This window comes from Natator depressus, chromosome 22 (assembly GCF_965152275.1).
Source record: "Natator depressus isolate rNatDep1 chromosome 22, rNatDep2.hap1, whole genome shotgun sequence".
Lineage (NCBI taxonomy): Eukaryota > Metazoa > Chordata > Testudines > Cheloniidae > Natator > Natator depressus.
Window position 1 is genome coordinate 3772951 of NC_134255.1, and position 26480 is coordinate 3799430.

The 26480-nt window shown below is 46.6% G+C and overlaps 1 protein-coding gene across 2 annotated transcripts; it reads right to left on the minus strand.

Annotated features, from left to right (window-relative positions):
• Positions 1–254: 254 nt before the first annotated feature.
• Positions 255–25466, minus strand: STT3A (STT3 oligosaccharyltransferase complex catalytic subunit A). 2 transcript variants are annotated; one of them, XM_074936612.1, is made up of 19 exons: positions 25392–25466; positions 21950–22029; positions 21334–21459; positions 20911–20971; positions 19704–19825; positions 18356–18501; positions 16814–16904; positions 15448–15554; positions 13099–13263; positions 11770–11950; positions 10584–10739; positions 9264–9355; positions 8090–8245; positions 7557–7745; positions 4938–5054; positions 4592–4694; positions 3105–3293; positions 2132–2247; positions 255–543 (listed from the first exon to the last, which is right to left on the minus strand). In XM_074936612.1, exons 3-19 carry the CDS (start codon positions 21419–21421, stop codon positions 505–507), a joined length of 2118 nt encoding a protein of 705 aa, XP_074792713.1. In that variant the 5' UTR covers positions 21422–21459; positions 21950–22029; positions 25392–25466; the 3' UTR covers positions 255–504. The 2 variants fall into 2 exon arrangements, with proteins under 2 accessions (XP_074792713.1, XP_074792715.1); XM_074936614.1 differs by lacking the exon at positions 21950–22029 and having other exon boundaries at positions 25392–25440.
• Between the last annotated feature and the right edge of the window lie 1014 nt (positions 25467–26480).

Here is a 26480-nt window from a genome sequence, read left to right on the forward strand (position 1 = left end):
TGTCAGGGGAGCAGGTGCTGCCACTTCATAATAGGCAATATGTTCAGTGCCCTCCAGTATAGGAAACCACAAGGAAGTTTGCTGCTTGTTTAGATAGGAGGAGAGGTTTCATAGACTTGATCTGAAATTCTAAATGGACAAGGACTGCTGTTTTATAGACTGCTGAGTGTTGATCGACAGCGGCCAAAATGCATTTCCTGTTTATCAGGGGAAGTGCAGACATCTGGATTGCTGCATCTGGCATCATCAGTGGAAGGGAAAAAAGAAACACACTCTTTTTCGTTCCCCCTTTAATCAACCCACCGTAAAGCCATTATTTCTGATTTGGTAACCGGTTCGTATTTATAAAAAATCATTCCATCGAATACAGACTGAACGCATGAGGATGGGACTTCACGGGCAGTTAAATCCAACTCCTTTCTGCACTTACAAACTGTATAAAAAAATTCTGCTTCACAGGCAAAGGCTCGGTCAGTGCAGTTTGCGTTAAAGCTGAAGGCAAATTTATGTTCTTGACAATCCACGATTATCCAAGTCCTTTACCTGCAAGACACAAATAATCTTTGCAGCTTTCCATAGTCCCATTAACACAGGGAAATACTCTACTGCGTATTGACTCCAGCACGTTTAGGAGAAATCATAAATTATTAGTACTGATTTGTCCACTTTGTATTGGCAATTCAACATTCAAAGTTACATTCTTTTTACTCCTGTTCACAAGTACTTTGCTGTCTGTAGCTCATGCACTTCTAAACACCAAAAGGGCAAGTCATTTCACTTATACAGTTTCCCTACCTTTTCACAAGCTATCCAACTAAGTGAGGGGAGAAACATCTAGGATCATTTCACTTGTCTGTAACGTTATATTCCACACACATGCTCCATCGGTTCCAATTCTTAGCTGAAGTAGCCACAGGATAATTTTAAATTTCAGTGTTTAAAGTTTAATAAAATGTTCAGCCCAAATTCTTTAGACTGCTGGCTGCACATTACTATCCAGATATAACCCACTTTCAAACACAGTAACAGAATACCACTTTGTACTTCTATAGTGCTTAGGTACCATGGTGATGGGAGCCATATGTGGATTTTGACAGCACTTGGTAACTAAGATAAGAACCTAAGAAAGACCACTCTAGATCAGATCAATGGTCCATCTAGCCCAGTATCCAGTCTTCTGCCAGTGGCCGATGTCAAATGCTTCAGAGTGATCCCATCCCCTGTTGTCCAGTCCCATTTCTTGGTAGCTGGAGGTTTAGGGACACCCAGAGCACGGGGTTGCATCCCTTACCATTTTGGCTAATAGCCATTGATGGACTTACTATCATCATCAACCCCATTTTACAGATGGAGAAATAGATGCAGAGAGGTGAACAGACTTGTTCAAGGTCACAGAGCAAATCTGTGGCAGAAGTGGGACTAAAACCTATTTCTACTTACTCCTAGTCTTGTGCCCTGCTCACTGGACCCATGCTGCCTTTGAGTATTTAATGCAAAGGGCAAAAATGGTATTTGCTGTTTCAGAGAAGGTATGATGCGATCACATATAAAGACCAAACAAATGGCATCAGTACAGGGGAACTGAAGTCCTGTGCCACTGTCTGCATTCATTATTTGTTTACTTTAGTACAGCAGAAATAAGATCTGTGATCTAGTCTATGGAGCATCACCTTCACAGCCATCTGGTGGCCTACCCGTCCCAATTCCCCTGCAGCATAGCTGACAAAATACATCCTCTGACACTTGTTTGGGCATGCAAGGAATGTTCAAGAATCCTAATCAAAATGGGGCATTTCCGGTACAATAATATAGAAAATGCCAACTAAAGAAACAAAGAGCCCTGAAGGAAAGGCAGCATCAGACCTGGTTTAAAGCTTGACTCATTTCTAAATTTAGCAGTCCAGCTATTACGGCATTCCTGGCAGCTTCCCAGGACTTGTAGTCCATATCAGTAGCCTAAACTTGCCTAGAAGGCTGGACTCCATCCTTTGTTTAAAAGAAAAAAAATCCCAAAGTCTGACTTCCAAAAAGGCTGTCATATCCCAGCACAGGCAAACCCCAGATACCCAGACTGTTCACAATTTCCCCCCGCTCCTCTGTAGAGAGACGATAGCACCCACTGCCTGCTTACTTTGTATATTCGAACTAGCCAGTGCTCTGTGGTATATGCCTCCTCCAGCACATCGAGTTCAAAGTCTTTGTTTCCAATCTCAGCGTTTCTCACTCTGTCATAACCTGGGGGGCGCTCTAGAAAGAATGGGAGTGGGGAAAATGACCAACAGCTTCAGAGTCCACATTTCTAGCAAAAATAAGACAGGTCCTTCCAACCCAAATGAAAACCCTTTCCCAAGGCCTCTCAAAACCCGGTGGGCAGAAAATGCATTCAAAACATGGAGCTGGCCAGGCTCTTCTCTTTCCCCAGATGACTCAATTCTGAATGTACAGCCTCCTGTGAGTTCTAACACAGTCTGTGCCCCGTATATAAAGTTGGATTTTCATCTCTATGTTCTGAAGGGCTGCAGTACAAGCCTCCTCAGGGCAAGCCAGAGCAGGGAAACAAGGTAAGTGGGAGGTGTTATTTTTTATATTCTTTTCAGCTGTATTCCTTTCCAAATGCATCCTTAACTTTTGGGTGTCAGGTATCAAGATGTTCTCATGAAAGGCAGTCATGCGCCAACATCAGCACAGCAGGCTCAGAGCTGCCAATGCCTTCAAAGAAAGCCCAGAGCCTGGCAATGCATTTTATATTCCAAAACAAAACTTTGCACTGGTGTGCAGTGCTGGAATGACAGTCCTGCCAATATTTACATCAGGACTAGCCACCCAGGTGTTGATGGCCCATTAAGAAGAATCTGTTCTCCTCGTGGACCCCTCCTGAAGACTCATCCCCAGTCACCTCACCCCCAAGAGGTAGGGCAACATCCTCTCCATTTACAGAGTAGAGACAGAAACAGGAAGGGACTTGCTCAAGTTCACACAGCAAGTTAGCATCAGAGTTGGGAACAGAACCTCAGGATCTGGGTACCCATGTTCCCTGCTCTAATGCCTAGACAGTATTCCTGATACTCTTCTGCAATACCAACATAAGGACCATTACTACATACTAGCTTCTGTGTAGACCTGCCCGAAGCGGTAGTAGCACATCTTATACATAAGGCAGTTGAGCAACACAGGGGAACCTTCCCTATCCACACGGAACTCTCCTGTTGGCGTATAGTAATCGTGCTCCTTTATGTGCTTCCCGGTGTCTGTGCTTCCACCAATTCGCACCATCCACAGAAACTTGTTTATATCTAAAGGAGGTAGGAAAGAGAGGTCAAAGTGTTTTACGCATCACACGTACTTCAAGCAAGCAGTCTAAGCAGCTAAGAATGGCACTCAGCAGGGTCACCTTTCAGACTTCAGGCCTCCACCAGTTAGGTGACCCATGTGAAGGACCACACACAGGGCATGTGGTTATTGAGACAACTGCCCATCTGGAGGAACAAGGCTGAAAGGCAGGTGCCCTCAGTCCCTATATTCAGAAATGTCAGTAGCAGCTGGACCTCCTGGAGAGCCTCACTTCAGGCTGAAACTGTATATGTGGATCTGAGTGAAGAAACAAGGTAGATGAAGCTGCTTTGAACTCTGTAATCTCCCCTAATCGTACAAGCTAGGAGCTCAGTGAGCAAATAGGTAAAAGGTGCCATCTACGTTCTTCTCAAGTGGAAACGTGAATTCATTAAACCTCAATACCCACCAGGAGGTAGGGAATTATCTCCAGTTTACTGATAGGGAAATGAAGGCAGAGAATGTAAGTGACTTTGCCCAGGAACACAGAACATATGCTTCACCTGCTACCCAAACTGCATCCTTCCCTCAAACATCAGTAATCATGAGGCACTTAATCACTACCTCGGTAATAAGTCTCACAGTAACTTAAATACTTTGCAAAATTACTGCATAACATGCTATTGTAAGTTCCAGAGGGTACCTACAATTGAATTGCAGGATTGTTCTTGTTCCTGGCAGAGAACTGGTTTTGTGTTTCTCTAATACCCAGCCTAAAGGCTCAGAAGATACCATCCAATTCAATTAGCAAGCCCCCTAGACACCCTTTGATCATACAGTATCGTACAAACAAATCCAGGCATTCACCAGCAAGATGGAGCAGCTGCATGAATCATTCTGGCCTTGCCACGCACCTGCTCATCCCTAAACTGATTATCCATCCCAGAAGCCTAGCAGAACCTCCAGCCTACCTGTCCATTCTAGTCTGTGTGTTGGGATTAATTTACATTAGATTAAAAAAAAAACACACCAATAACAAACCCTCCCAATTTAAGAGTAACCATGGGCTAGGTCTTTCCTTCCCCTGCTGCTTGTGCAGTGTAGCTCGAGCCAGCTCTTCAGTGGTCACATGGTGCAGCAGCTGAATGCACAGCCTGCTACTGTGCATTGTGCAGGCAGGAGATGAGAGCATCACAGCACAGAAATAAGGGTTATTCATGCAAGAAGGGAGTGTGGGCAATTGGGCTAGAGGGATGAGTTAGCATGCAGGAGTTTGCACTGCAGAGCTGTAAGAAAAGGGTTTTAGAGTGACATATGTTACCATCTGAGGAATATCCAGTGAGGCCTCCAAATATTACCAGCACATAACTGACATCCAGCTCCCTCATAATTTCATAGGCCTTCTCTTCGGTGGATGCCATTGCCTTGGAGAAAAACAAAGCCAGAGTCAAGCCATAGCCATGAAATCCACAGTAACCCCATCACACGGGAGTACAAGCTGCATCATGGAATCGTCTCCATCAATAAATAAGAGCATGGGTCACTCAAATGAGAGCTAGAACCTCCATTCAGTGCAGGACCCAAGAAGAATTCATCTTCATCCATGGGAGGTTTTTCCTGGTACACTAAGAAGAGAGGTCCTGCGTTCAAGGAGTCACTGCACCTACCTGACCAACTCGGGAGATGTGTGTGTTATTCCAGGTGTTGTTGTCTACAAGAATCGTCCGATTCGCCATGGCTGTTATCTGATACCCATAGTCCCACCAGGACATGACCTTTGCATCCTGCATTCAAATACAAAAGAACCAATTAGTCACCTGCTTTCAACCAAAATTCAGAAAGGGCGCTGTCCTATTCCCACTACAACACACTTAAGTCGCAGGCCTGAGTGATTTGCTCTGAGAAGCTTAAACATTTGCATCAGGTTCCCAAAGTCCTTTGGCTCTAGGGTTGCTTAGGAATAAACATTATTATAGGACACTACAGTGTTCATTGAAGTTGAACTAGTCTGATGGAAAAAAGTTGGGCAGCCATAGAGCCACGTATGCCAAAGGTTCAGAGACAAAGCAGGCGGGGGGGGGGGGGGGGGGAGGGTGCAAGAGCATTTAAAACTTGCTCAAACAGCTGAGCTCTGCAGCAAACTGGGCCATCTCTGCAAATAAAGACATCTGGAAAAGAACTATCTGCAATCTCATTTCCCAGCTACAAAATACACAGAGGGCAAGACTGCAACAGGGAATTCCTTGAAAGCTGCCAAGAAAGGCTTTGTTAAAATGGAGAAGGGGCTCAAAGATGCTGTGCCTGCCAATACTCCCCGCAACCATTTTAACATACAGATCACCTCTAGCTCAGGCTGTATCCAGAGGAACCCTCACCTCGCCATTTTATCCCTTTCTTTGAGTCTGAAATCTGAGGCCAAAGACGTATTGACACAGCCAAGCTGACCATGTCAGTGGACAGCATTCTTGCTCACAGACTGAATTAAGGTGTATTACAACCACTTTAGATTGTGTTACAGTTGTGCAACGACCCAGACTATAACGCTAGAATGTGGAGTTGTGATGCAGTTTGTTCTAGTCTACATAGGTAGGATCAAACTGCCTTACACTGGAACCTTCTAAAACGGTTGATTTTCATGGCTAGATAGGCCCAACACAGGAACTGCTCCATGCGTTAGTTGTATAGTGAGTCACTAATATGTTAACTTCTGGAGACTGATAGTCTTGCAACACAACCAATTGCTCCAGAGACCCAGGGACTGAGATAATTTCCGAACCTATGTTGTGTGTGACAGAACTACTCACTGCACCGGACAGTTTTAAATTTAAAGTGACACATTGGGTCTCGGAGGCCAAGACAGAGACATACAGTACCATCTCGGAGTTAAGAACACCAGAATTATGAACTGACCGGTCAACCACACACCACAGGTGGAAGCAAAAATATGCAATCAGGCAGCAGCGAGGGGGGGTGGGAGGGGAAAGCAAATATAGTACAGTACTGTGTTAAACAAACTACTAAAAATATAAAGGGAAAGTTTAAACAAAAAGAGTTGACAAGGTAAGGAAACTGTTTCTGTGCTTGTTTCATTTACATTAAGATGGTTAAAGGCAGCATTTTTCTTCTGCACAGTAAAGTTTCAAAGCTGCATTAAGTCAATGCTCTGTTGTAAACTTTTGAAAGAACAACCATAATGTTTTGTTCAGAGTTACTAAAAACCTCCGTTCCCAATGTGTTTGGAACTCTGAGGTTCATCCTCATAGGCAATCCCTCTGCAGAGGTGAGCTGTACTCCCCAGTGCCAGTCCAAAGGGACATAATGGTAAAGTTAGTTAGAGCAACAACTGACCTACACTTTCATAACCTCCCACAAATGAAACAAATGTGTCAAAGCTGTTTGCTTCCCACAAGTCTAGGCCAGCGGCCCAGCACTTGTGAACAGTAGATCCATGTGCCACGTGCAGCTCTACAGAAAACAAACCAGCTGATGTGCAACAGACAGTATGGCAAAGAACCTTCACTTCCCCAAGAAATTAACAGTGTAAAAGCAAGTCATTCTGCAAGTGATGAAGGGCAATTTATCAGGGCCCTTCCTGTACGGACACACTAAAAGCAGCTAACTTACGTTTCCAGTTTTCCATTAGTGTGTGATGCCATCATGCTGAATATTAGTATCTTGCAAATAGGGCCTTGTGGCCCCTGCCAGGAAACTTGGGACCTAGGGATGGGTTACAAATGTAACCCCACGCTTACTCAGTGTAATAATATTCACTCACGTAGTGCCTTTCATACCAGGCTATCAGAGCCCTTTACAAACAGTAATTAATTAGTTAGGCCTCTTCACTCTCCTAGAAGGGAGCTATGCAACTATTATCTCCATTTTACAGATGGAATAGTTGAGGCACATATTGGATAAGTGACCTCCCACCGTCACACACCATGGGGAATTAGAAACCAGGAGTCCAGACTCCCAGTTGTGCACCGTGGACAGGTACAGCAGTAGAGAAAATAAACATAAAACCCTGCTCGTCAGAAACAGATTTAATTCTGTTTCAGTTTTGATTTAGCACATTTAAATAAAAACCTGATCAGTGCCTCCTCCTCTTACTCGGAATAAATCTAATTTAGCCAAATATTCTGGCATTTAAGCCCAAATTGTTGCCATTGTCTCCCCAGCGACAGCAGGTGCAACAGCCCTGTAAGCTGTCAGGATTCAAGTCTCCCTGCTCCACCTGAAACCAAGCCCTAGGATCACTTTGTTTGTGCGGAGACGCTGTGGCAGTTTACCTCTGGCGTATTGTGACGCAGCCAGTAATACGCCTCTCTGAAGTCATCAAAGATGATCCTACTGCCATCCCCCCCACGAGCAGATAGCACTATGGAGGGGGAGGAGTAGGCCTCACTGGTTACCCAAGTCGAATGAAAAGTGTAGGTGATCAAGAAGAAAGCCATGACCAGGATCATGCCACTGGCAACCTAGGGAAGCAACAGACAGTATCAAAAGCATGTCAGAAGGTTCACTCATTTTGAAAGAGAGCTCAACCTCATATCACAGAGCTGTGCTCAACCAAAGTGCAGGGATCACAAGCGCTGATTGGTCTACTCTATGCTTAGAAAAGAGACTCTCCCACTGATCCTCTCTGAGCTACTCAAAAGGAGGGCTAGAGAACATCCCCATGTCACTTCCCCCCACCCCGCAATCTCCTTCCCCCACCTCCTTTAATTACATTCCCCCATAGAGATTTGGGGCACTTCCCCCAGATCAGTGCCCACATGGCTTCCCCTTGAAACCTGGATTATAATCATGCATGAAAACCCACTTCGTTTTTAATAGGGTAGGTAGAGTCCTGTTGCTTTTTGGTTTTCTTGTCTGGTCGGCTGATATCCAGGTTCTTCATGTAAGTGGAGAGCACCTGAGAAACCCCAATGCCAGATAGAATGCACATAACTGGGGCCAGAACCAGCATGAGACGCACCTGTTGAAGACAACAGGACATTTAGTACCTGGCCACAGAATGATGAGCTCCTAGCAAAATGCACAATGAGCACAGAAATGAAATACAGACAGTGGGTGCATATAGCTCCTCCCCACGGATGCAGTGACTGTACAGGCAAACAGCCATACTGTACTTCACAATAACCATCCCAGCCTGGGACATAAGACTGTTTTCCAGTGGACCATCATTATGTTGAACACACTGGTGTTCAGGACCAAAGCAGAATGTTATGAATCACCTAATTTTAGAATGCATCACCTAATGCCAACAATGAAATCAGTTACATGCAGCATTAGGCTGTCCAAGGGGAACGCAAGGCAACATGCCTAGTGCCATGGGGTCTTTGAATTTCTCAGGGATGGCCACCAGCCATGTGCAGGAGGGATCTTAATTTAACATCACTTCTACAACCTCTAATACTGTTGTATTGTAACCAAGAATTAACGGATGCTTCCATGCACAGAGGTCAACTCTCACCTGGGGCACAATTTGCTAAACCAAAATCCTGAACTACTAGCTCACCATCAGCCACTCAGCTTTAATAATGAAACCCAGAGCCTACCACCTAGAAGCTCAATGGGCTTTACAACTCAGCTGTGAAAAACTAGAAAGAACATTCACTAACCCCTCCCAAAAATCTACTCACCCACGGCGATGGCAATAGAGAGACTAATGATATTTCACTGCCGCTTCAAAAATCTCGCAAGAGCGCATTCCCTAACAAAACCTCACACCATGTGTGACTGAAAAATAGAAAAATGTCATGACTGTTTTAACTAACTCTGTGGGTAACATTAGCTCTGTCTGACAATTGAAAAAGTTCAGACATAGGGAGGAGAAATTACTCTAAGGCCACTAGTGAGTCAGTAGCAGACTGACTAGGAGCCATCCTAGTTCTCCACTTTACCCATTTCCTCTTTCTACCCATTTTTCCATCCCCAGGATGGTCAATCCCGTGACTTCGCACATTCAATCCTCAGCACGTGGCAGCTCTCACCATGACTGCAGAGAAATACATGCTGGTTACGCCGTACATGATGATAAAAATGCGGGCGTCCGACAGATTACTGAAACAGTAATACAGACCAACTGTAAGAGAGGGAGAGACAGGTCAGCAGCCAGCTTGGCAATTTCCTTCCAGGCCAAGAGTTAAAATGCATTGTATTAAACAAATGCAGGACCAAAACAGAATGTTATGAATCACCTGATTTTAGAATGCATCACCTGTTGCCAACAATGAAATCAGTTACATGCAGCATTAGGCTGTCCAAGGGGAATGCAAGGCTACAATGCATTAACACCAGGGATGTGGCAGTGCTGGTCAGGTATTGTAAGGCTGTCTTGTGATGAATTAGCCTGTCAACATGGGGTTGAGGGTTAGAAGACGGAGCAAATGCTGGGCTTACTGTGCATAACAAGGAGACCCATGAGTATGTGGTGTGCTATAGCATTAAGACAATGAGCAGGACATTTTATTGGCACAGCAACAAATGATTCAGCTGATTTAGTGGGTTTTTGTGTACGAAGCATACAAGTCTGTAGTACCCTCACTAACCAACCAATGCTCTGCAGACTGCACTTGCTTCTTATTCATATCTGGGTGTAATTCAAAATATTAGCACCAATTAACCCCAAATGCTCAGATCTAAAGACTGAGGGCAAAAGGCTATGGGGTAATCTCAGCAGTGACAACAGTTCATGGTAGGGATAGGCTGTCTCTCCAGTGGTAATAATATCCAGCACCTATTGTGTTTATAGCTTTCCATCCATAGATCTGAAAAGTATTTTACAAGGCAGTTTAAGGATTATCATCCCATTTTACAGAGAAGGGAATGACTTGCTCAGGATCACACTGTAGCAGAGAAAGCAACAGAACCCAGAAGTCCTAACTCCCATTCCAATGTTCTCTCTGCTAGATAATGCTCTTTCATGGCAGTTGGGACCCAAGCCACACAGGCCATGCCATAAGGTCAACACTCTGTACTGCATCCAGAAGTAAAAGTGCAGGTTTCAGAGTGGATGTAGTATGAAACACATGGCTGACAATGCTAAGCCGGGGGCAGCTCCATGGTGCACTAGCTGAAGCTTTTAAGTGGCCCTAAAATGTAGGCCTAACCAGCTGTACATTGCAATGCAATTTCCCACCGATCTTCTGTTGGACAAGGGTTTTGGCTTTTGGTATAAAGCTCCTCCACTCTAGAGCTTTGCCCACTTGGTGTGGGCAGGGGCCTGTCATTAGAATTTCTGCAGCAATTTTTTTCTTCATCGGAATCGGATTAGTGTGAGCACATTCCATAAACAAGTGCACTGAACTCACCTGGGAACATGAAAACAAGAAGCTGCAGGTCAAAGTAATAGGAGGACCAAGTGGTGGGCTGGTGCTCAGAGACTGAAGCAATGATGGGAATGTTATTCTTTGCATAGGAAGGATCCAGCAGAGAGTAGAAACGGCCAGTCCAAGGAGAGATTTTCCCTGGCAGAGAGGAGAGAAATCCACATTTATGTACTGGAGTCACAGGTCAGTTTACACCAGAAAGTTCTTTTACAGAGGACGACTATGTAGAGCTGTAATTGTATCTCGCAAATATTGATCACATGCAACACTATTAATATACTGAATTTATTACTCCTCAGAATTACTAGGTTTTAAAATAGCTGTAAAGTGCAGCTCTCCTCTGAAAGGCACTCTCAGCATGGAGCTCCACAGTGCCATTTGTAATAGTCTCTCCTTGACTCCAGGTCAAATCTGTTCAGATTCCAAGTCAAGCAGCAGCTGTGTAACCTCTAGCTCGGCAAACTCAGTATGGGATCCGAGAGTCCTTTCTGACACTTCTATCACCAACCATACAGATTCTGCTGCTGGAGATTAGTTAACTGTTCTGAAGATAAAGCATGAACCAGAATATACCCCAGCTCCAGCTCCCAGAGTTGTGCTGGCTCTGTTGGGCTAACAAAAATACTAAAAACATGCTTCTAGTGAATAACATAAGAAGATTATGAGTACTTGTGGCACCTTAGACTAACCAATTTATTTGAGCATAAGCTTTCGTGAGCTACAGCTCACTTCATCGGATGCATTTTTTTTTTCCACTGAATGTATCCGATGAAGTGAGCTGTAGCTCACGAAAGCTTATGCTCAAATAAATTGGTTAGTCTCTAAGGTGCCACAAGTCCTCCTTTTCTTTTTGCGAATACAGACTAACATGGCTGCTACTCTGAAATAAGAAGATTATGACTCTGAACACACACACAGGGGATCAGGTTTGAGGAAGAAGGAGCTATTTCTACTTATCAGAGTAGAGCTACACTTTGCATGCAGATTTTGGTAAAAGAGCTAGTACAATTTCTCAGCCAAAATAAGGGTTCTTTCCTGTTTCATTGAAGAAATGAATTAAAATTAACCATTATGCCACTTTTCAAAGCAATAGCAGGAAAGTGAAGCAGAAAATTCATGTGTTCCATCACCAACACGATCACAGCTTTTGTCACATATCTCAATCTACCTGTCAGCATCAGCACAGCTCCTATCGTGAGAAGAACAAATCCAACCAGGGAGATCACACTTCTGAAGAGAATTTCAAATTGCTGGGGGTTCAGCTTGCTGCGCAGGTAATCCACAAAGGCATGGATCTGACACAGGCCAAAGACCCCCAAGGCAGCCATGTGCTCAGATGACAGGACAGGCTGTGAGGAGAAAGAGCGGGATCAGATGCGAAGGAGAACGACAGCAGATATTTCAACCTGCTTTCCAGCAGCATTCTCACCGAGTCACATGAAGCCTTCCCCTCTGGGCAGAGAGTGCACCACTAGGCCAGGAAGAGTCATTTTCTCACACAAATTAAAGCTCTTCGGAAGCCAGAAAGAAAATTAAATCCACGAGCCACAATGAGAGCCCTGATCATACCAAACGCTTTTTCCACACACTCTCTCCCCGAGAACTTGTTAAAACAAAGATGCTGACCTGAACTGATACCGTAACATTTAGCATATGGTAGTAGCTCAGATTAAGTCTCCTGAGTATTTAAGCAGGAGCCCAGAAAGACCACATAACTGCAGCTCGAGATGGTTTCAGCTGGCTCATTCGTTTATGAGAAAATAGGGGTATTTTAATAAAAGGTAACGACAAAGACGCAGTGAATAATCTAGTACCAGCCAACTGCTGTAGAAGTCACCCAGCCTTACAACCATGCCCAGGCTAAGTTGTAAACATGTAACATTTGACAAAGGCTGTAAAGCAGCTTTCTCCCCATTTCACGGAGCTGGAAACAGAGGCACGGCGAGGTTAAGTGACTTGCCCAAGGCCCAAGAAAGTCAGTATGGCAAAGCTGGAAGTAGAACCCATCCCCCACTGGACAACCCGGCCTTCCATAATTAGCACTGGGACTAGAAAAGCCATAATAAGAAATAATGACCTTAATCACAATGGCATTGAGTAAGTCCGTGAAGACCAAGTGGTTTTAAGAACAGGCAAACCCAAGTGATTTGGAACTTACAGCTATTTTATAACAATGGGTTTTATAATAACTTAAAATATCCAGAACACAGCAGGTCAGGATATTTGCTAGCACTGATAACAATCTGCAGCCCTCTGACGAACAGTGCAAAGAGCTTTACCGAAGTTCATGAAGCCCTGCACGCTTCTGGGAGGAAATTCAGTCATATCATCCCTCTGTTACATACGAACTGAGGGACAGAGAGGTGAAGCATCTCCTCTAAGGTCACACAATAAGTTAGTGGCAGAGCCAGGAACAGAACTCAAACATCAACCTACAGTTCCCCTGCTCTAACCGCTAGACCATACTCCATCTCACTGCTTCATTTAATTCCCTTACCTGGAAGCCAACAAAGGAAATCTGCATAGACAAGATGGTTCCTAAGCAGTACACGGTGCAATAGGCTACATAGATCCTGTGGGAGAAGCGTCCTGTCAGCATCAGCACAAGGACATGCAGGGGGATCAGGTTAATCAGAAATACGTAGCCACCCCACGAGGAGACCTGGGTAAGAAGAGAAAAAAAAAAAAACAATTCTATGCTCAGAACGAGTTGCACTGTGGGGATGGAAAAGAGGTTAATATTCTACAGGCCATCTCCCATTCCCTTACTCCTTTTGACAGGGAGACAAGTGGGCCCGGAATACTACAATGCTGAAAAGCCATTCTCCCTTTTATACGAATCATGGCTAACGTGACTGGGAGAGTAACTGCAGAGTGGACGAAAGACTGCGCACTCAGTGAATATGCCAGGGAAGCAACAAACATGCAGCAGATCAAATACCATCAATATTTAAGTAAAATATATTAAGGAAGACAAGCTAAGCTGAGCTGTGCATCTTTCACTACAGGGCATCCAAACTCTATCCAACACAGGCCCCTGCTTGCCAACTTCACAGAAATGCGTGGTATGCTCATAGGTTGTGTAAGACAGACTACAGCTACCCTCATCTGCCATGTAGGCCACATAGGATAACTGGTCCAATTTTACAAGATACCCACAAAGTATCATGGGCTTTTGCTCAAAAACAGGACCATTTTCACTCAGGAATGGTCTGATTCTTAAGCAAACTAATACTTTCAAAATTCCCTTTAAAAGGAAACAAATTCCCATCAACACCCATGTGAAAACTGGAATTTCTCACAGTAGCCAATGCCACATACGTGGGACTCTTGATCACATTCCAGTCGTTTTTAAACAGTTACCAATTCAAAACGTTCTTCAAAATTAACACTGTCCATATATAGCAGCCTTCTTGTGATGGCTTCAAACAATGCAGAGTTAACGTCCCTCTTTGGCTTTTCTAACACTTAGTTCACTATTTCTCTCAGCAGACTTGGGCAAACGTTACTGTTGTTTGTACATTTAGTACATCCCACTAGAGGGAAGAGAACATGTAAAATTCATGGTGCTGCCCCAATTCCAAACATCTTTCCTTTTAAGTAAGTGACTCTTCTTTAAAAATCTGCCTTTTCTCTGCTAGTTTAGATGAGCTCTCCAGCACTGACCTGACAGGAAAATGCACCCAAAGAAAGAGAATTATCTTTGTAGCCACATGGAAGAATTTCAGAATGGCTCTTCTCAGATCTTGCATTATCTGCTGTATTATGAATATAGTCTTATGTGACGCTTACCCAGACTCGCCAATGCTTCTACTATGCACAAACAATATTGCATGTAACACTGGGAATCATTAGCAGTTAATCTGACACACTATTCATAAAAGCTGAACAGAGCATTGACCCTACTTGCTCCACTCAAAAAAGCCAAATAAAGAAAAAGCAACAGAAAATAGCATCTGAGAATATACAGCGACCACTGGGTCTTAATGGCAGCATCCAGGCAGGCTTAGATCACTGGACAAAATGAAACCCACTACACAGGAAACAGGAGGAGTGAAAGCTTTGCCCCTCACTTCATTTCAACATATCAGGATGAATGTTCCACAGGATGGGGGAAACATGTCCTTCTGGCTTTGAAATCAAATTCTAGTTTTTTTACGCCTCAGGTAAATTCTCTTTACACTGGAGTTGCTAACAGAGCATCTCTGCTGGGCTGCTCTGGAGTCCTCAGACACCAGACAGCATGCTAGGCAGCTCTGCTTACTATTTGCTTTGACCATGTCTACACTAGGAAAAGAGGTGAAGGCCAACACATGTTAAAATCCTAATGTAGGCAAGGCAAGTTGTAGTTTTAACATGTCAGTCTGTATATGGAAACCCTAGTCTTTACTTTGATCAGCTAACGTGTTAAAAAAATACACCTTTTCTCTTAATGAGGACAAGGCCTTTGATACCTGGACTCTGCAACATCACCCCCTATAATAAAAAGGGTCAATGGATAATAAAGCTCAATCAGCAGGGAGTCAATCCAAGGCCTCCCAACCACTGGCCCCATCAGCAACCTGGTAGGAACTAGGCAGACACACGTAACTGGCATAAAATGATACAAAATATAGTCACCCTCAACTTCAATACCCAGGTGTGCCGCAGGGAGGATACACCCTACATATAGGAATCACCAAGGAACACACGATGGAAGACTGAATGCTGAAACAGAGACAGGCAGCTGCAGGACACATTTGACACCCAGGCTGTATTTTGGTTACTTCTGGTCAACTCCCACAGCTGAAGTGGTCACTGGCTTGTTGGAGATTCCTAAACATTATGAACAGAAACAGACACTTACCATGTAGAAGTAGGCAAGGGCACACATGGCTGCCCAGTAGATGGAGCCAGTCTTCACTGCTTTGATCCACATGTAGTAAGTTAGCAACATACAGAATATTGCAATACCTGAGCAAAATAATGTACAGAAATCAGCCTGGAAAAACTATGGACACAAAAACAAATATCTGCCCTGAAGGGCCCAGGACAACCTCACCGTGGCAAAAAGGACAAGCCCTTTAATTCAATGGGGATTAGGTGCCTAACTTGCTTAGGCGCTTTTGTAAATCTCACTAGACAACATCTGCATCTTTAGGCACCTAAAAACCTTGGTAAACCTGACCCTAGGTCCACCATGTTGTCCAAGGAGACAAAATTTCTTCACACTAGTAATAGCCATTGCATCACTGGCAATGTGATCTCCTATGAAAGTTACTGCCCTATGTCAAAATGTCCTTCCCTCAAAGTTCAGCCATGGGACTAGGGCACAGCACACACTGTCCAGCTCCTGAAAAACCCCCCATTGGTTTGGGAACCATATGTGCAGTGGCAGTGCCTACCTAGATTTCAATATATTACAAGCTGTGTGCACCCTTGACAGAGCGAACGCCAGAAATCCTTATCGCAAGGAGTAGAGGTCTACAAAATTACTGTCTGTTACACGGACAACTTAACATGTCACTGTCTATGTTGCCTTGGGCCCCTGGAAGAAACATCTACCCCGTATGTGAATGTATATGTAAATTAAATTACAATTTAAAGCGCAGTTAAAGGTTTAAAAAAGGTAAACATGGTTCCTTCTGACTCTACAAATTTGCTTCTGGTGCTTCTCCAAGTCACATCTGCTAACTTTACTGACAAGTTGATTTTTGGTAGCCCCAGCAGTACCAATACAGCTACAGAAGAGCAAGCTGGATTCTGTTCTGTTTTAGGTACCAAGAGTGAACTTGTCTCCATCTCACTTGCAGAATTGTTGTTACTGGCAGTGAGGTAAGGGGAAGAAGAAACATGGCAAGTGTAGTAGAGTTTATGGAGCTGGTAGAATCACTTGGTGACTTGAAACTGACGATATTCCTATTAGAGTATGATTAGCATGCTCATTTCTGTACAAAAGAGAAAAGATGCTTTCTGTCCTGAGAGGTCAGCTGCCTCAACTGGACAGGCAAAACATGCTGGATGGGCAGGAGAAAAGCCACATCTCAATGCAGTGAAGATTTTGTCTGGTGGATCATTATTGATTAGGAATGACCCGGTTGTGTGTCTCTGGGAGCGAATACAGGAGGAATCACACAATGCTATTTTTACAGTCAGTTTTCAGCACGTAGTGGTTCTTTAGGGGTTACCTTCTGTCTCTACATAACCCCATTTTGGAGTCCCACCGATCTCACCTTCATTGTCATAGGAGCCAGCCACAGAACGAGAGATGTAACCGGGCACCACGGCAATCATGGCAGCAGCTAGGAGACCTGCCCCTGCATCCTGGGAACCACATATGGTCAGAGGGAAAGAGATTCAACTTCAGTCTTTAAAGAGAGATTTACAAACAAGCATGGCTGGCAAAAGCAAACTAACCCAAGGCACAGTTCCTGCTTAGTGACTTGGTAAAATAATCAATTCTTCCAGCCCCAGGGGCCCTAGAGAAGATTTGCCATACCCCACTCCCTCTGAGACCTGTATCAGAGCCTGCCTTCAGCTGAGGAGAGCTGGACGAGGATCCCCTTTGGGGCCCATAAGAGGGGGGATCAATACAGAGACTGAAACACAGACCAGAGAGTCAAACCTGATTACTGCATGTACCACCCTGACAGAAAGCTGGCAGAAGGAAGGAACTCACAGAGCTGTATCTAAACAGAATCCTGAAACTACCTTCATTATGACTACAAAATGCTGACAGTAAGGCTGAAACTCCCAGTTGGGCAGGCTGGCATGGGGAACACGAACATATGAGACTGAATGCGGAAGGATCTTTGGGCAGTAGCCCAAGGTCACCCTCTCCAGCTCAAACATCTTTTTAAAAGCCAGTGGGCAGAACTAAGCAAACATGAATGACTTTGCACTATCACTGTGCAAAGCAGCTCTGGTGGGAAAATAAAGCCCAGACACTTGGGACCGAACTGCATTGCTCGTGCAGATGAACGTGACACGGCGGAGGCTCTGGACACAGATCGCTGTGCAATTACAAGCCTTGCAGGTCATTCAAAAGGCATCTCCAGGCAGCAGAGAATTTTAAAGGGCACAAAATAAACTGTGGCCCAGATGCCTCAAACAAGTAGAGATCTTGAAGCAACTCTCAGAGCTGCCTTTGGGTCAAGCTGAGGCAATACATTTAAGCCCCAACCCCTCCCACTCCCATTCTCCCTACCACATTTAACATGACAAGGAGCAAGGAAACAGGACTCAAGCTGGAATCCTAGGCCAACTATTGCCATTTACAAACCCCCAGGCATTGTGGGATTTGTAGCGCTCACAGAGCCATATGTGAGACACAGGACCTAAACATGACAGAAGGGGAGAGCTGCTATTTTTTCCTAGTCTGTAAGACCCCAGCATGATTGCTAACCTGCTGGCCTCCCCATTAAAGCCAGTCAGGGCCAAGCACTCAGAGGTCAGTGCAAAATGAAATAGAGCACGGAAAAGATCCCATTGGGTAGGAGTCAATAAAAAACCCAGTCAAGAATATACAGGCCTCCCAAATAGTTTGGGGGATTTTCAAGGCCAGATGAATAAACTGAACTACCTGATGAATCTGGCTCTCAAACAGCAAATAATCAATAGACAACAAAGTAACAGAAGTATTAAGGACCATAATCTCGCGCCCCCCGCAATTCTCAGTGCTTCTGCTCTGTCATACAGGTACACCAGACAGCAAATCTCATGCCCTCTACGGAAAGCTACAAAACTCAGAAGCTATGCACAGATCTACTCTTTACCTTGAGTTCTTTGGTGAGGTGATAAGTTACTATGGTGGTGAAGGAAGAGAAGAGGGGAGCCAGGAATACACAAACATTTCGGATGTCAATGGTAATGTGGAAGAAGTGCAGAACATGGTAAATCGCTGCTGATGTGATCATCAAACCTGAGTGATAGAGAATCTTGTTAGCAAGGGGTCATTGATTCACCAGCAATACATGAGCTATACTTCATTTAGCACAGAAGGCAACTGAGATGCTGTTTTAAGTTAAGAAAGGGATAATTTAGCTGCTGTAAAGAGAATTTAAAGGACACAGTCAGATTAAGGCATTTACACTAATTCCTTACGTAAATTATGACTATCTAGGTACTTATATTGCCCTTAACACTATTATCTGAAGGTCTCAGGGACCCCCAAACCTTCCTAAATTAGAGGCTTGGTGGGGAGAGGATATAAAACAGGGATGTCTGGCCAGTGCCTCTGATCCAAGAGAATGCTGGTCAGATTTAAAGGGACAGCCATCAAAATACTCCAGCCCCTTTTAAAGACATCTGGTATCTGTCTTAACTGGGCTCTGAACATGGGATAAAGTGCAGACTTCCTCCCACAGCTGGCCTTGAGTAAACCAGACAGCAGCTTTGAACTGTGTTCTACCTTTGGAGAATCTGCAACAAAGTGCAACCCTGCAGGACAAAACTGGACTACATTTAAGTGAAGTCTGTTATCTCGAGGGCTGTATTAGAATTATGAATGCCCAGATCATGTGTAAAAAGAAAAGGAGGACTTGTGGCACCTTAGAGACTAACCAATTTATTTGAGCACAAGCTTTCGTGAGCTACAGCTCACTTCATCGGATGCAACATGTGTGAACTCCGAGAATTCCACCTCTCTGTTAATCAGGTACCATGGTGCAAGTAGAATCAACAGCATAGTTCACGCCAGCCAGCTACTGTCCAAAACTCGAATAAAGGGGGGGGAAGGGGGAGGAAAGACACAGCCATGTGCCGCTCCAATCACATTGTCTTAGATAAATAATCCTTAAGGACTATCTGAACTACCACAATCAGATGCTAGCCCAGTGGGCTGCCACATTACTAGTCAATTTGTTTATCCAAAATTATTTCTTAGGTACCATTTCAGCTACGCAACTAATAAGAACAATTCTAATGTTTCATGACACTGATGTAAAGTGAGAGAGAAAACTCAAGTTTGATTGCCCGGCCACAAAAATATCGGAGCTAGGGAACAGGAGAGACAAGATTAAGGGATAAGTCTCTTGAACCAAGATAAGGGCTTGGAATCTGCACCATCTGAACTTCTTGTACTTTAAGGTGAGGTTTAGTGCAAAAGAAACACCCTGGCTTTACCTGGATAAATGGTTCCACCAATGATCCTTCCCAGGGGGTACCACGCTCTGTCATCAAACCAGTTGTGGAATTTATAGAAGCCCTCCTCTGCCAGGAAGCGGGTCGTGCGGTAGTTAAAATACCTGCAATATCATGAGATGTTGAGTGTGTCTGCAGCGTGGACATGGGAAACGCTGTTTAGTGCTCCTCAGGTTCCAATCTCAGCCTTTAACTAATCAATGCACGAGGAAGTGCCACTATTTATGACACGTGAGTGCCAGCCCAAGTGCTGAGCAGTACACAGTCTTGAAATAAAATCCTGAGGAGATTCATGTGCAAACGCACCAAGTATTAGATACAAGGAGCTCTGGCCATTTCTTTACTATGCATTCTGAGTTTTAGCAGGTAGCAATGTGATCAGCTGGACCTCTCTCCAGCTATAGACGTTTATGACTAACGATACAGAATACAAAGCTACACCAGTTGGCAGTATATTTTCTGAAGAGAGAAAGAATGCAGCTCAGATCTCTGCATATCTAGGCTGTCTAACATTTTGCAAAATAGTTGCATTGTGTTTTTACTGGGACAGCCTCAGTAAAAGCAGGGCCAGAAGAGATCACTTGCAGAGCCAATTCAATCCCCCATCCTCCCAGCAAGCATGTCACAAAACTGTTCACTACTTTACTCCAGCTTCGCTAAACCATCCTGAACCTCTGTAGTGAAGGTGCCCTGTCCGCCTTCACCTCCGCGCTACTTCCTACTGGTTTCAAAGGTGACCACAAAGGTCCAAATTCTAGTAGATTAACCCAATATGAGCTCAAACCTGCAAGGGGCACTCAGAGCTTTGCTACCTAAGCGTACTTTATTGTACTTTTACTTTTTGGGGGTCCTGCATTCATCCCCACCAGGTCCAGAGGGCACGCCCTGGCAGCAACATACTTATACCAAAGCTACCAGGGAATCTGTTCAAGTTAACTCCATCTAAGCCAGCTCCACACTCCAGCAAGAATCACTGGCAACAGGGGAGTGCCAGCTTTTGGGGGAGGGCAATCTAAGGGTCTGTGATGAAGGGTACGTTTTCAATCCCCCATCTTTAATGCAGAGCAATTTGCTCAGCACCCTCGCGCATGACATTGCAGAAGGGTAATGTGACCCTGACAAACACAGCACCATTTCTGCATTCTCACAAGGAAAAAGACTAACCGGAGCCCACAAGAATGATACTTACGGGTCAAATTCATGGATGACACTTTCAAATCTTAACACAGAGAAGAGTCTAGTGGAGAAAGCTGCAAAACATAGGCAGAAGGGAGAATCAACGCACAGCATTCACACAGCAAGGGAAACTTGATTTAGCTCAATGTCTTTGTTCGATGAAAGCTTAAAACCTGTGAAAAGTGGTGGGGTCATCGGAGAAGGTGCGTTTGGCCTGATATCCAGGACTGGCTCAAACTGACCCCTTGAGGGAGTTGGGGTGGAGAGATGTTATTTTCAATGTATTAAAAATAACAAAGGGTTTTTTTAAAAGTAATTCTAAAAATAGCTGAGTTCCGTTACCCTAAGAAATGCAGAACATGGAGCTGAGCTAGCAAAATTCTGGAAGTTGCCTTTTGAGGATGTTCATAGTTAAATTACCAAGGCTCAGACTTACATAGCACAGCTGCCATCGACAGGATGAGAAGCTTGAGCAGCGTGTCCTGTTTTTCATAGGACAGGCGGAGAAACCCTAACTTGGTCATTTTCACATCAAAGGCTGCGATGGATGATGCCTGAACACCTGAAAGGGAACAGGACAGAAAGGATGAGCCAAGAGCAAGGCAGCCCGCAGCCCAAGAGCAGCATTTCGGATTCCTGTTAGGACGCTTATTCAGAAGCTCTCTAAATAAGGAATTAACAGCTCCATATTCCCTTGAATGGGACCGTCCCCATGCCTCAACACACTCCATTTCTGCCCCAAAAGGCAGTCTCCCCTCCTGTCATTCTGACTGCGTCACCTGCTCTGGATACTTTCACTGGCTTTCTGTCTCTTATGGAATCTGATTCCAACTTCTCACTAATCCCAGCCCTACTTAGATCTCTGATCTCAGTCCCTCCTCCCCTTACTTTGCCATTCCTCACTTCCTTTCGCTCTCAGCTTCTTCTACTATACTCCCCCTAAGGCTGGGACACCCTCCCTGCCCTCACCTGCCAGATATCCTTTTCCCCTTCAAATTCATCTTTGAAACACAGCTCTTCAAGCAATCCCTCTTCACCAGTAACCCCCTCACCTGATCAGCTGTCCTCAGTCTTGTCTGTGTTTGTCTTGCCTTAGACTGCAAGTTCTTTGGGGCAGAGGATGTGTCTGTTTCTGTGTGTGTAAAGTGCCATGTAAATGTAAGTTTTATAAGCTATTAGCAATAAGTAATACTTCAAAAAGCAATACTTCGAAAGCATTCCCTGGCCTAAAACCCTCCCTTCAACTTTTAAAGTGACCTGCAAAGGCCAAAAAAATCCCAAACAAAACAGTACACATAGAGTTTGTGCCCTTTTTTACTCCCATTTGATACATGAAGAGGGCCTGAAAGGATCTCCCCTCCCTTCCCCCCCCCCCCCCCACTCCCGATTTGTTTACACTAGAAATTCAGGACTTTTCTACTGTGGACCAGGATAGGGTAGTAAAATTGCACCAATTTAAATCAATCAATTTAAAATCAACCGGTGAAACTTTTCTAATCGTGACAAGCCCAAAGACACTATAAATACAAAACCAATAGGATTATGATATCAGACAAGAGGGAAGTGAAACCTGATTAAAAAGAGAAGGGATTTTAATTCAGAATACATCAGACTCTTTGATTTTGTTGACACCTCACCTCTTTAACAAATACATTTGGGAAATAAGTTCTCTTTGTTATTGATTTAGATTCCCTAACCCTTCAAGGACAAAGAAAGCTCCATATCCATATGTCTGAGACACCCAATGAGCCTTTCAATTAAGCCAGGGGAGACCAGACTTGACAATCCTGGGATTTGTAAATAAAATAAAGATACGTGCAGAAACACTTCCAGATCTACTTTACCTATCAGAAAAGTTACAAACTTGCCCCAAAATAATAGTCAAGATGGAATCACTGATGCTACATTTTTAATAGTTTCCCAATTTCGGGGGACACAGAAAGACCATTATTATTCTACTCAAAGGTAATGGAATGCAAATGCCCATGGAGCGTTAGGGCAAGAGAATCTGGCACTGGCTCTGGAGATTTTCTAGATAACGGATAATCTAGCTCTGAGCTTGGCGGCAGCCCCAGGAACTTCAGGGCAACGAAGGATATGGTGCTGGAGTTGCTGCCTATAGATTGTCTGGATTCCAGAAGGTGACACACACAGTAAGTCAGTCTGCCTCACAGGTCACTCTACTAACTGGCAAAGCTGGCTCTAAGGAACATTGTCCAGCCATGGTTTTGTCATCCAGATGGGGCAACCTGCAATTCCTGTACAGTAACTGCCCTCAGTAAGAGGAATAAGCAAAAGGGTAGAGCTCAGAGCCATGGAACAACTGTGGAACGGGTACCACCGAGACATCACATCCCCTCCTTCCTCTCAGACTGAACACAGAGTCATTACAGTCAACTATTCCCTCTTCTGCACTCCCCGAAGACTCAATCTTCTGCCCCATATCATTCAACAGCTCTCTGATGCCTTTGGGAGAGCTACAGAGTTAACACAGGTGGAAGTGCCAGCAGAACACAGATGATACCCAGCTTTGCATCTTCTTTATGTTAAATGTACATAGCACTATCTCCTAGCTTTCTCAATGTCCAGCCAAAATCAGCACCTGGATGAAGACCAGCTCCCTAAAGCTGAACTCAGGCAAGATGAAGGGGATGCTTGTAGGATGAGGGAAAGTCCTTCAAGGAATTTGGCTCCTCTACAGCACTCCCTACTAGTGAGGGCAGGGCAGTCAGTAACCTTGGGGTCCGTTTTAAATTCCTCCATGGCACTGGGTACTCAAATGATCATGATGTAAAAAAAGTGCCCACTGCTATATCTATGACTGGCCAGGTGATTGCACTTCTCTTATCAGATACAGAGCTCCTCGTGGTGATCAATATAATAAATGTCATTCATGGCCTCTGGGCTTTGATTATTGCAACTCATATTGAGGAAAGAGGCCACATGCCCTGAAAAAGCTTCAGCTGGTACAAAATACAGCAGCCCATCAGCTTAGCACCATAAGTCACTCATCGCAGGTCTCCACTCTCTGCACTTCTCACCAATGAACAGTCCAGTTCAAAGTCTCTAGCCCAATAGCCCGCCCTGGGACTGACCCTCAGTACCCCCACCTCGAGCATGACCTCTCACAACTGCTACCTTCCACCAAGGCTATGCAACTGTCAATCTGCAGGGAAAGGCTCCTTAGTGCAGAAGACAAAAATTTCATGAGAGCTGACTCTAGACCAGAGGTTCTAAAACTGTAGTCCGTGGACCGCCAGTGGTCCACAAGCTCCATTCAGGTGGTCCGCGGATAGTGCCTGGGCGGTCGCACACAAGAGAATGAAGGGCCACCCACCTAATTAGTGGAGCCACACAGGCACGGCTCCACTAATTAGGTGCCTGGACCCTGGAGAAGACGCACATGTAAGGTGAGGTGGTGGCCTGGGGGGGAATAGGGGGTAGGTGGGAGGGGGCAGTGGGGTGAGAAGAGGGGGTGGGGGGGAATTTGGGATGTGCAAGGCTGCAGCGGCCAGAGAAAGAGGCGACTTTCCCCAGCTCCAGGGCTGCAGCCGCTGGGGAGAGATGGCCCTCCTTCCCAGCCCCAGCTCTGTGGCTGGGGAGAGACCCTCCCCCTCCTTCCCAGTCCCAGTTCGCGGGCTGCTGCAGCGGGGGAGAGAGGGAGAGACCCTCCCTCTCCTTCCCAGCTGCAGCTCGGGGGCTGCCGTGGCAGGGGGAGAGAGGGAGAGACCCTCCCTCTCCTTCCCAGCTCGGGGGCTGCCGTGGCAGGGGAAGAGGGGGCACATCCATCACATTTGAAAGGTAAGACTGCGGATGTTACAATATGAGTTGTGTGCTTTTATTTGTAGAACAAAAAAAGTTAATTATTATTAATTTTTTTATATATAGCGCTTTTATCCAAAGGGCTTTACAACGGTTAGCGAACGGTCCGAACAGCGTTCCGCTAAGACCCTCGGCCATTTTCCAGGGGTCTGCAGAAAAAAAAAAAGTTCGAGACCCACTGGCCGAGACTACGGGACCCGCTACCACAGAAGCGACGTGGCCACCAGCCTCGGCGTGTTCAGCGCTAGACCCACACCCGGCTGCCCCCCGGGGCCGGTCCCTCAGCAGTTCCGGCGCACCCGCACCCCGCCGTCATGCGCGACAGCGTCGCCGTAACACCCGGGAGCCCCAGTCCTAGACTGGGACCCCCCCGTGCTAGGCGCTGTACAAACCGACACAAGAGACAGGCCCTGCCCCCAGGAGCCCCTGGCCTGACGCCCAGAGTGAGAGCCCGGCGGGCAGGGGCCCCGGAGCACCCGCCGGCCGAGAGGCCTGGGGGCCAAGGAGGGCGGGGAGCTCCCCCAGCCGCAGGGGCCGGGGGAGGGTGCGGCGGGGGGGGGGGGGCCGGGGGCGTGAGAACAAGCCCGCCCGCCAACGCGGACACTGCCCCCGGCGACCCGACGCTGCACGCGCGGAGGCCCCGCAGGCCGGCCCGGGCCCTCACCCCCTCACCTGGGCGCCGCTCTCCGCCCCGCTCCCTCAGCCAGCCATCTGCTCGGCGCACCCACCCCGGCTCGCGCCTCCTCCCCGCCCCTCGCTCCTGGGCACACCCCATTGGCACAGACCGCTGTCCCTCATCGCGCCCCGGGGACGCGACCCGCGGCGCCTGAGCTGACTGGATGCCAGACCTGTCACTCAGCGCGGGGGTGGGCAGGACTGGCGCTCGAGGACGGAGTTGTGGCTGGTGGAAAAGTGAGAGGAGGGGCGGGGTCTGGAGAGCGGGGGAGTTTGGTTGAGGCGCGAGCAGTGACGTGTCGGTCCAGGCGAGAGACACCCGGAAGGGGCCGGGGGGCGGGGTGTCACGTGACCGGATTCGGACGTGGTGCTGGCGAGGTGGGGCCCGCTCGTGGCAGCGGCCGGGGGGCGGTGCCTGAGGACGGCTCCCGGCTCCGCCCCCCAGGGCCGGGGCGGGGCGTGTCAGGGCCTAAGCCACGTGATCCAGCCGCTCGCCGGGCGCGCCCCGGGCGTGGGCAGGGCCGGCCTGGGACCGCTGCGCCCGGCGGGCTGTTCGGCTATCCGGCCCCCCCGGGCTCACTCCGCGCCCCCCCCGGGCTGTCTGGCTCCCCCCGGGCTGTCCGGCCCCCCCGGGCTCACTCCGCGCCCCCCCCGGGCTGTCCGGCCCCCCCGGGCTCACTCCGCGCCCCCCCCGGGCTGTCTGGCCCCCCCCGGGCTGTCCGGGCCCCCCGGGCTCACTCCGCGCCCCCCCCGGGCTGTCCGGGCCCACTCCCCGCCCCCCCCCCCCGGGCTGTCCGGCTTGGTGGGGCCCGGACCCTGGGGTCCCCCGTTCCCCCAGGATTGCCGACTTTCTGATCGCACAAAACCGAAAACCCCAGCCCACTTCCTCACTCGCTCCCCCCCCCCGCTCATTTTCACCAGGATGGGGAAGGGGGTGGGGGTCGGGGCAGGGGGATGAGGGCTCCGGCTGGGGGTCCAGGCTCTGAGATTTGCTGCTGTGGAGTTTCTTCACTGTGTAGACATACCCTGGTGTTAGAGCGATTTTATGAGTAGCACGGAGCAATTGGGCTGTCCGCCGCCCCCCCC

What these genes read in the sequence shown, in the direction of transcription:
- STT3A (XM_074936612.1), bottom strand. Translation starts at nt 21,421, where the DNA reads ATGACCAAGTTAGGGTTTCTCCGCCTGTCCTATGAAAAACAGGACACG. An exon ending in GTCGATGGCAGCTGTGCTAT is followed by an intron (nt 20,972 to 21,333) that starts GTAAGTCTGAGC and finishes TATGTTTTGCAG; the next exon opens with CTTTCTCCACTAGACTCTTC. An exon ending in GTCATCCATGAATTTGACCC is followed by an intron (nt 19,826 to 20,910) that starts GTAAGTATCATT and finishes ATGATATTGCAG; the next exon opens with GTATTTTAACTACCGCACGA.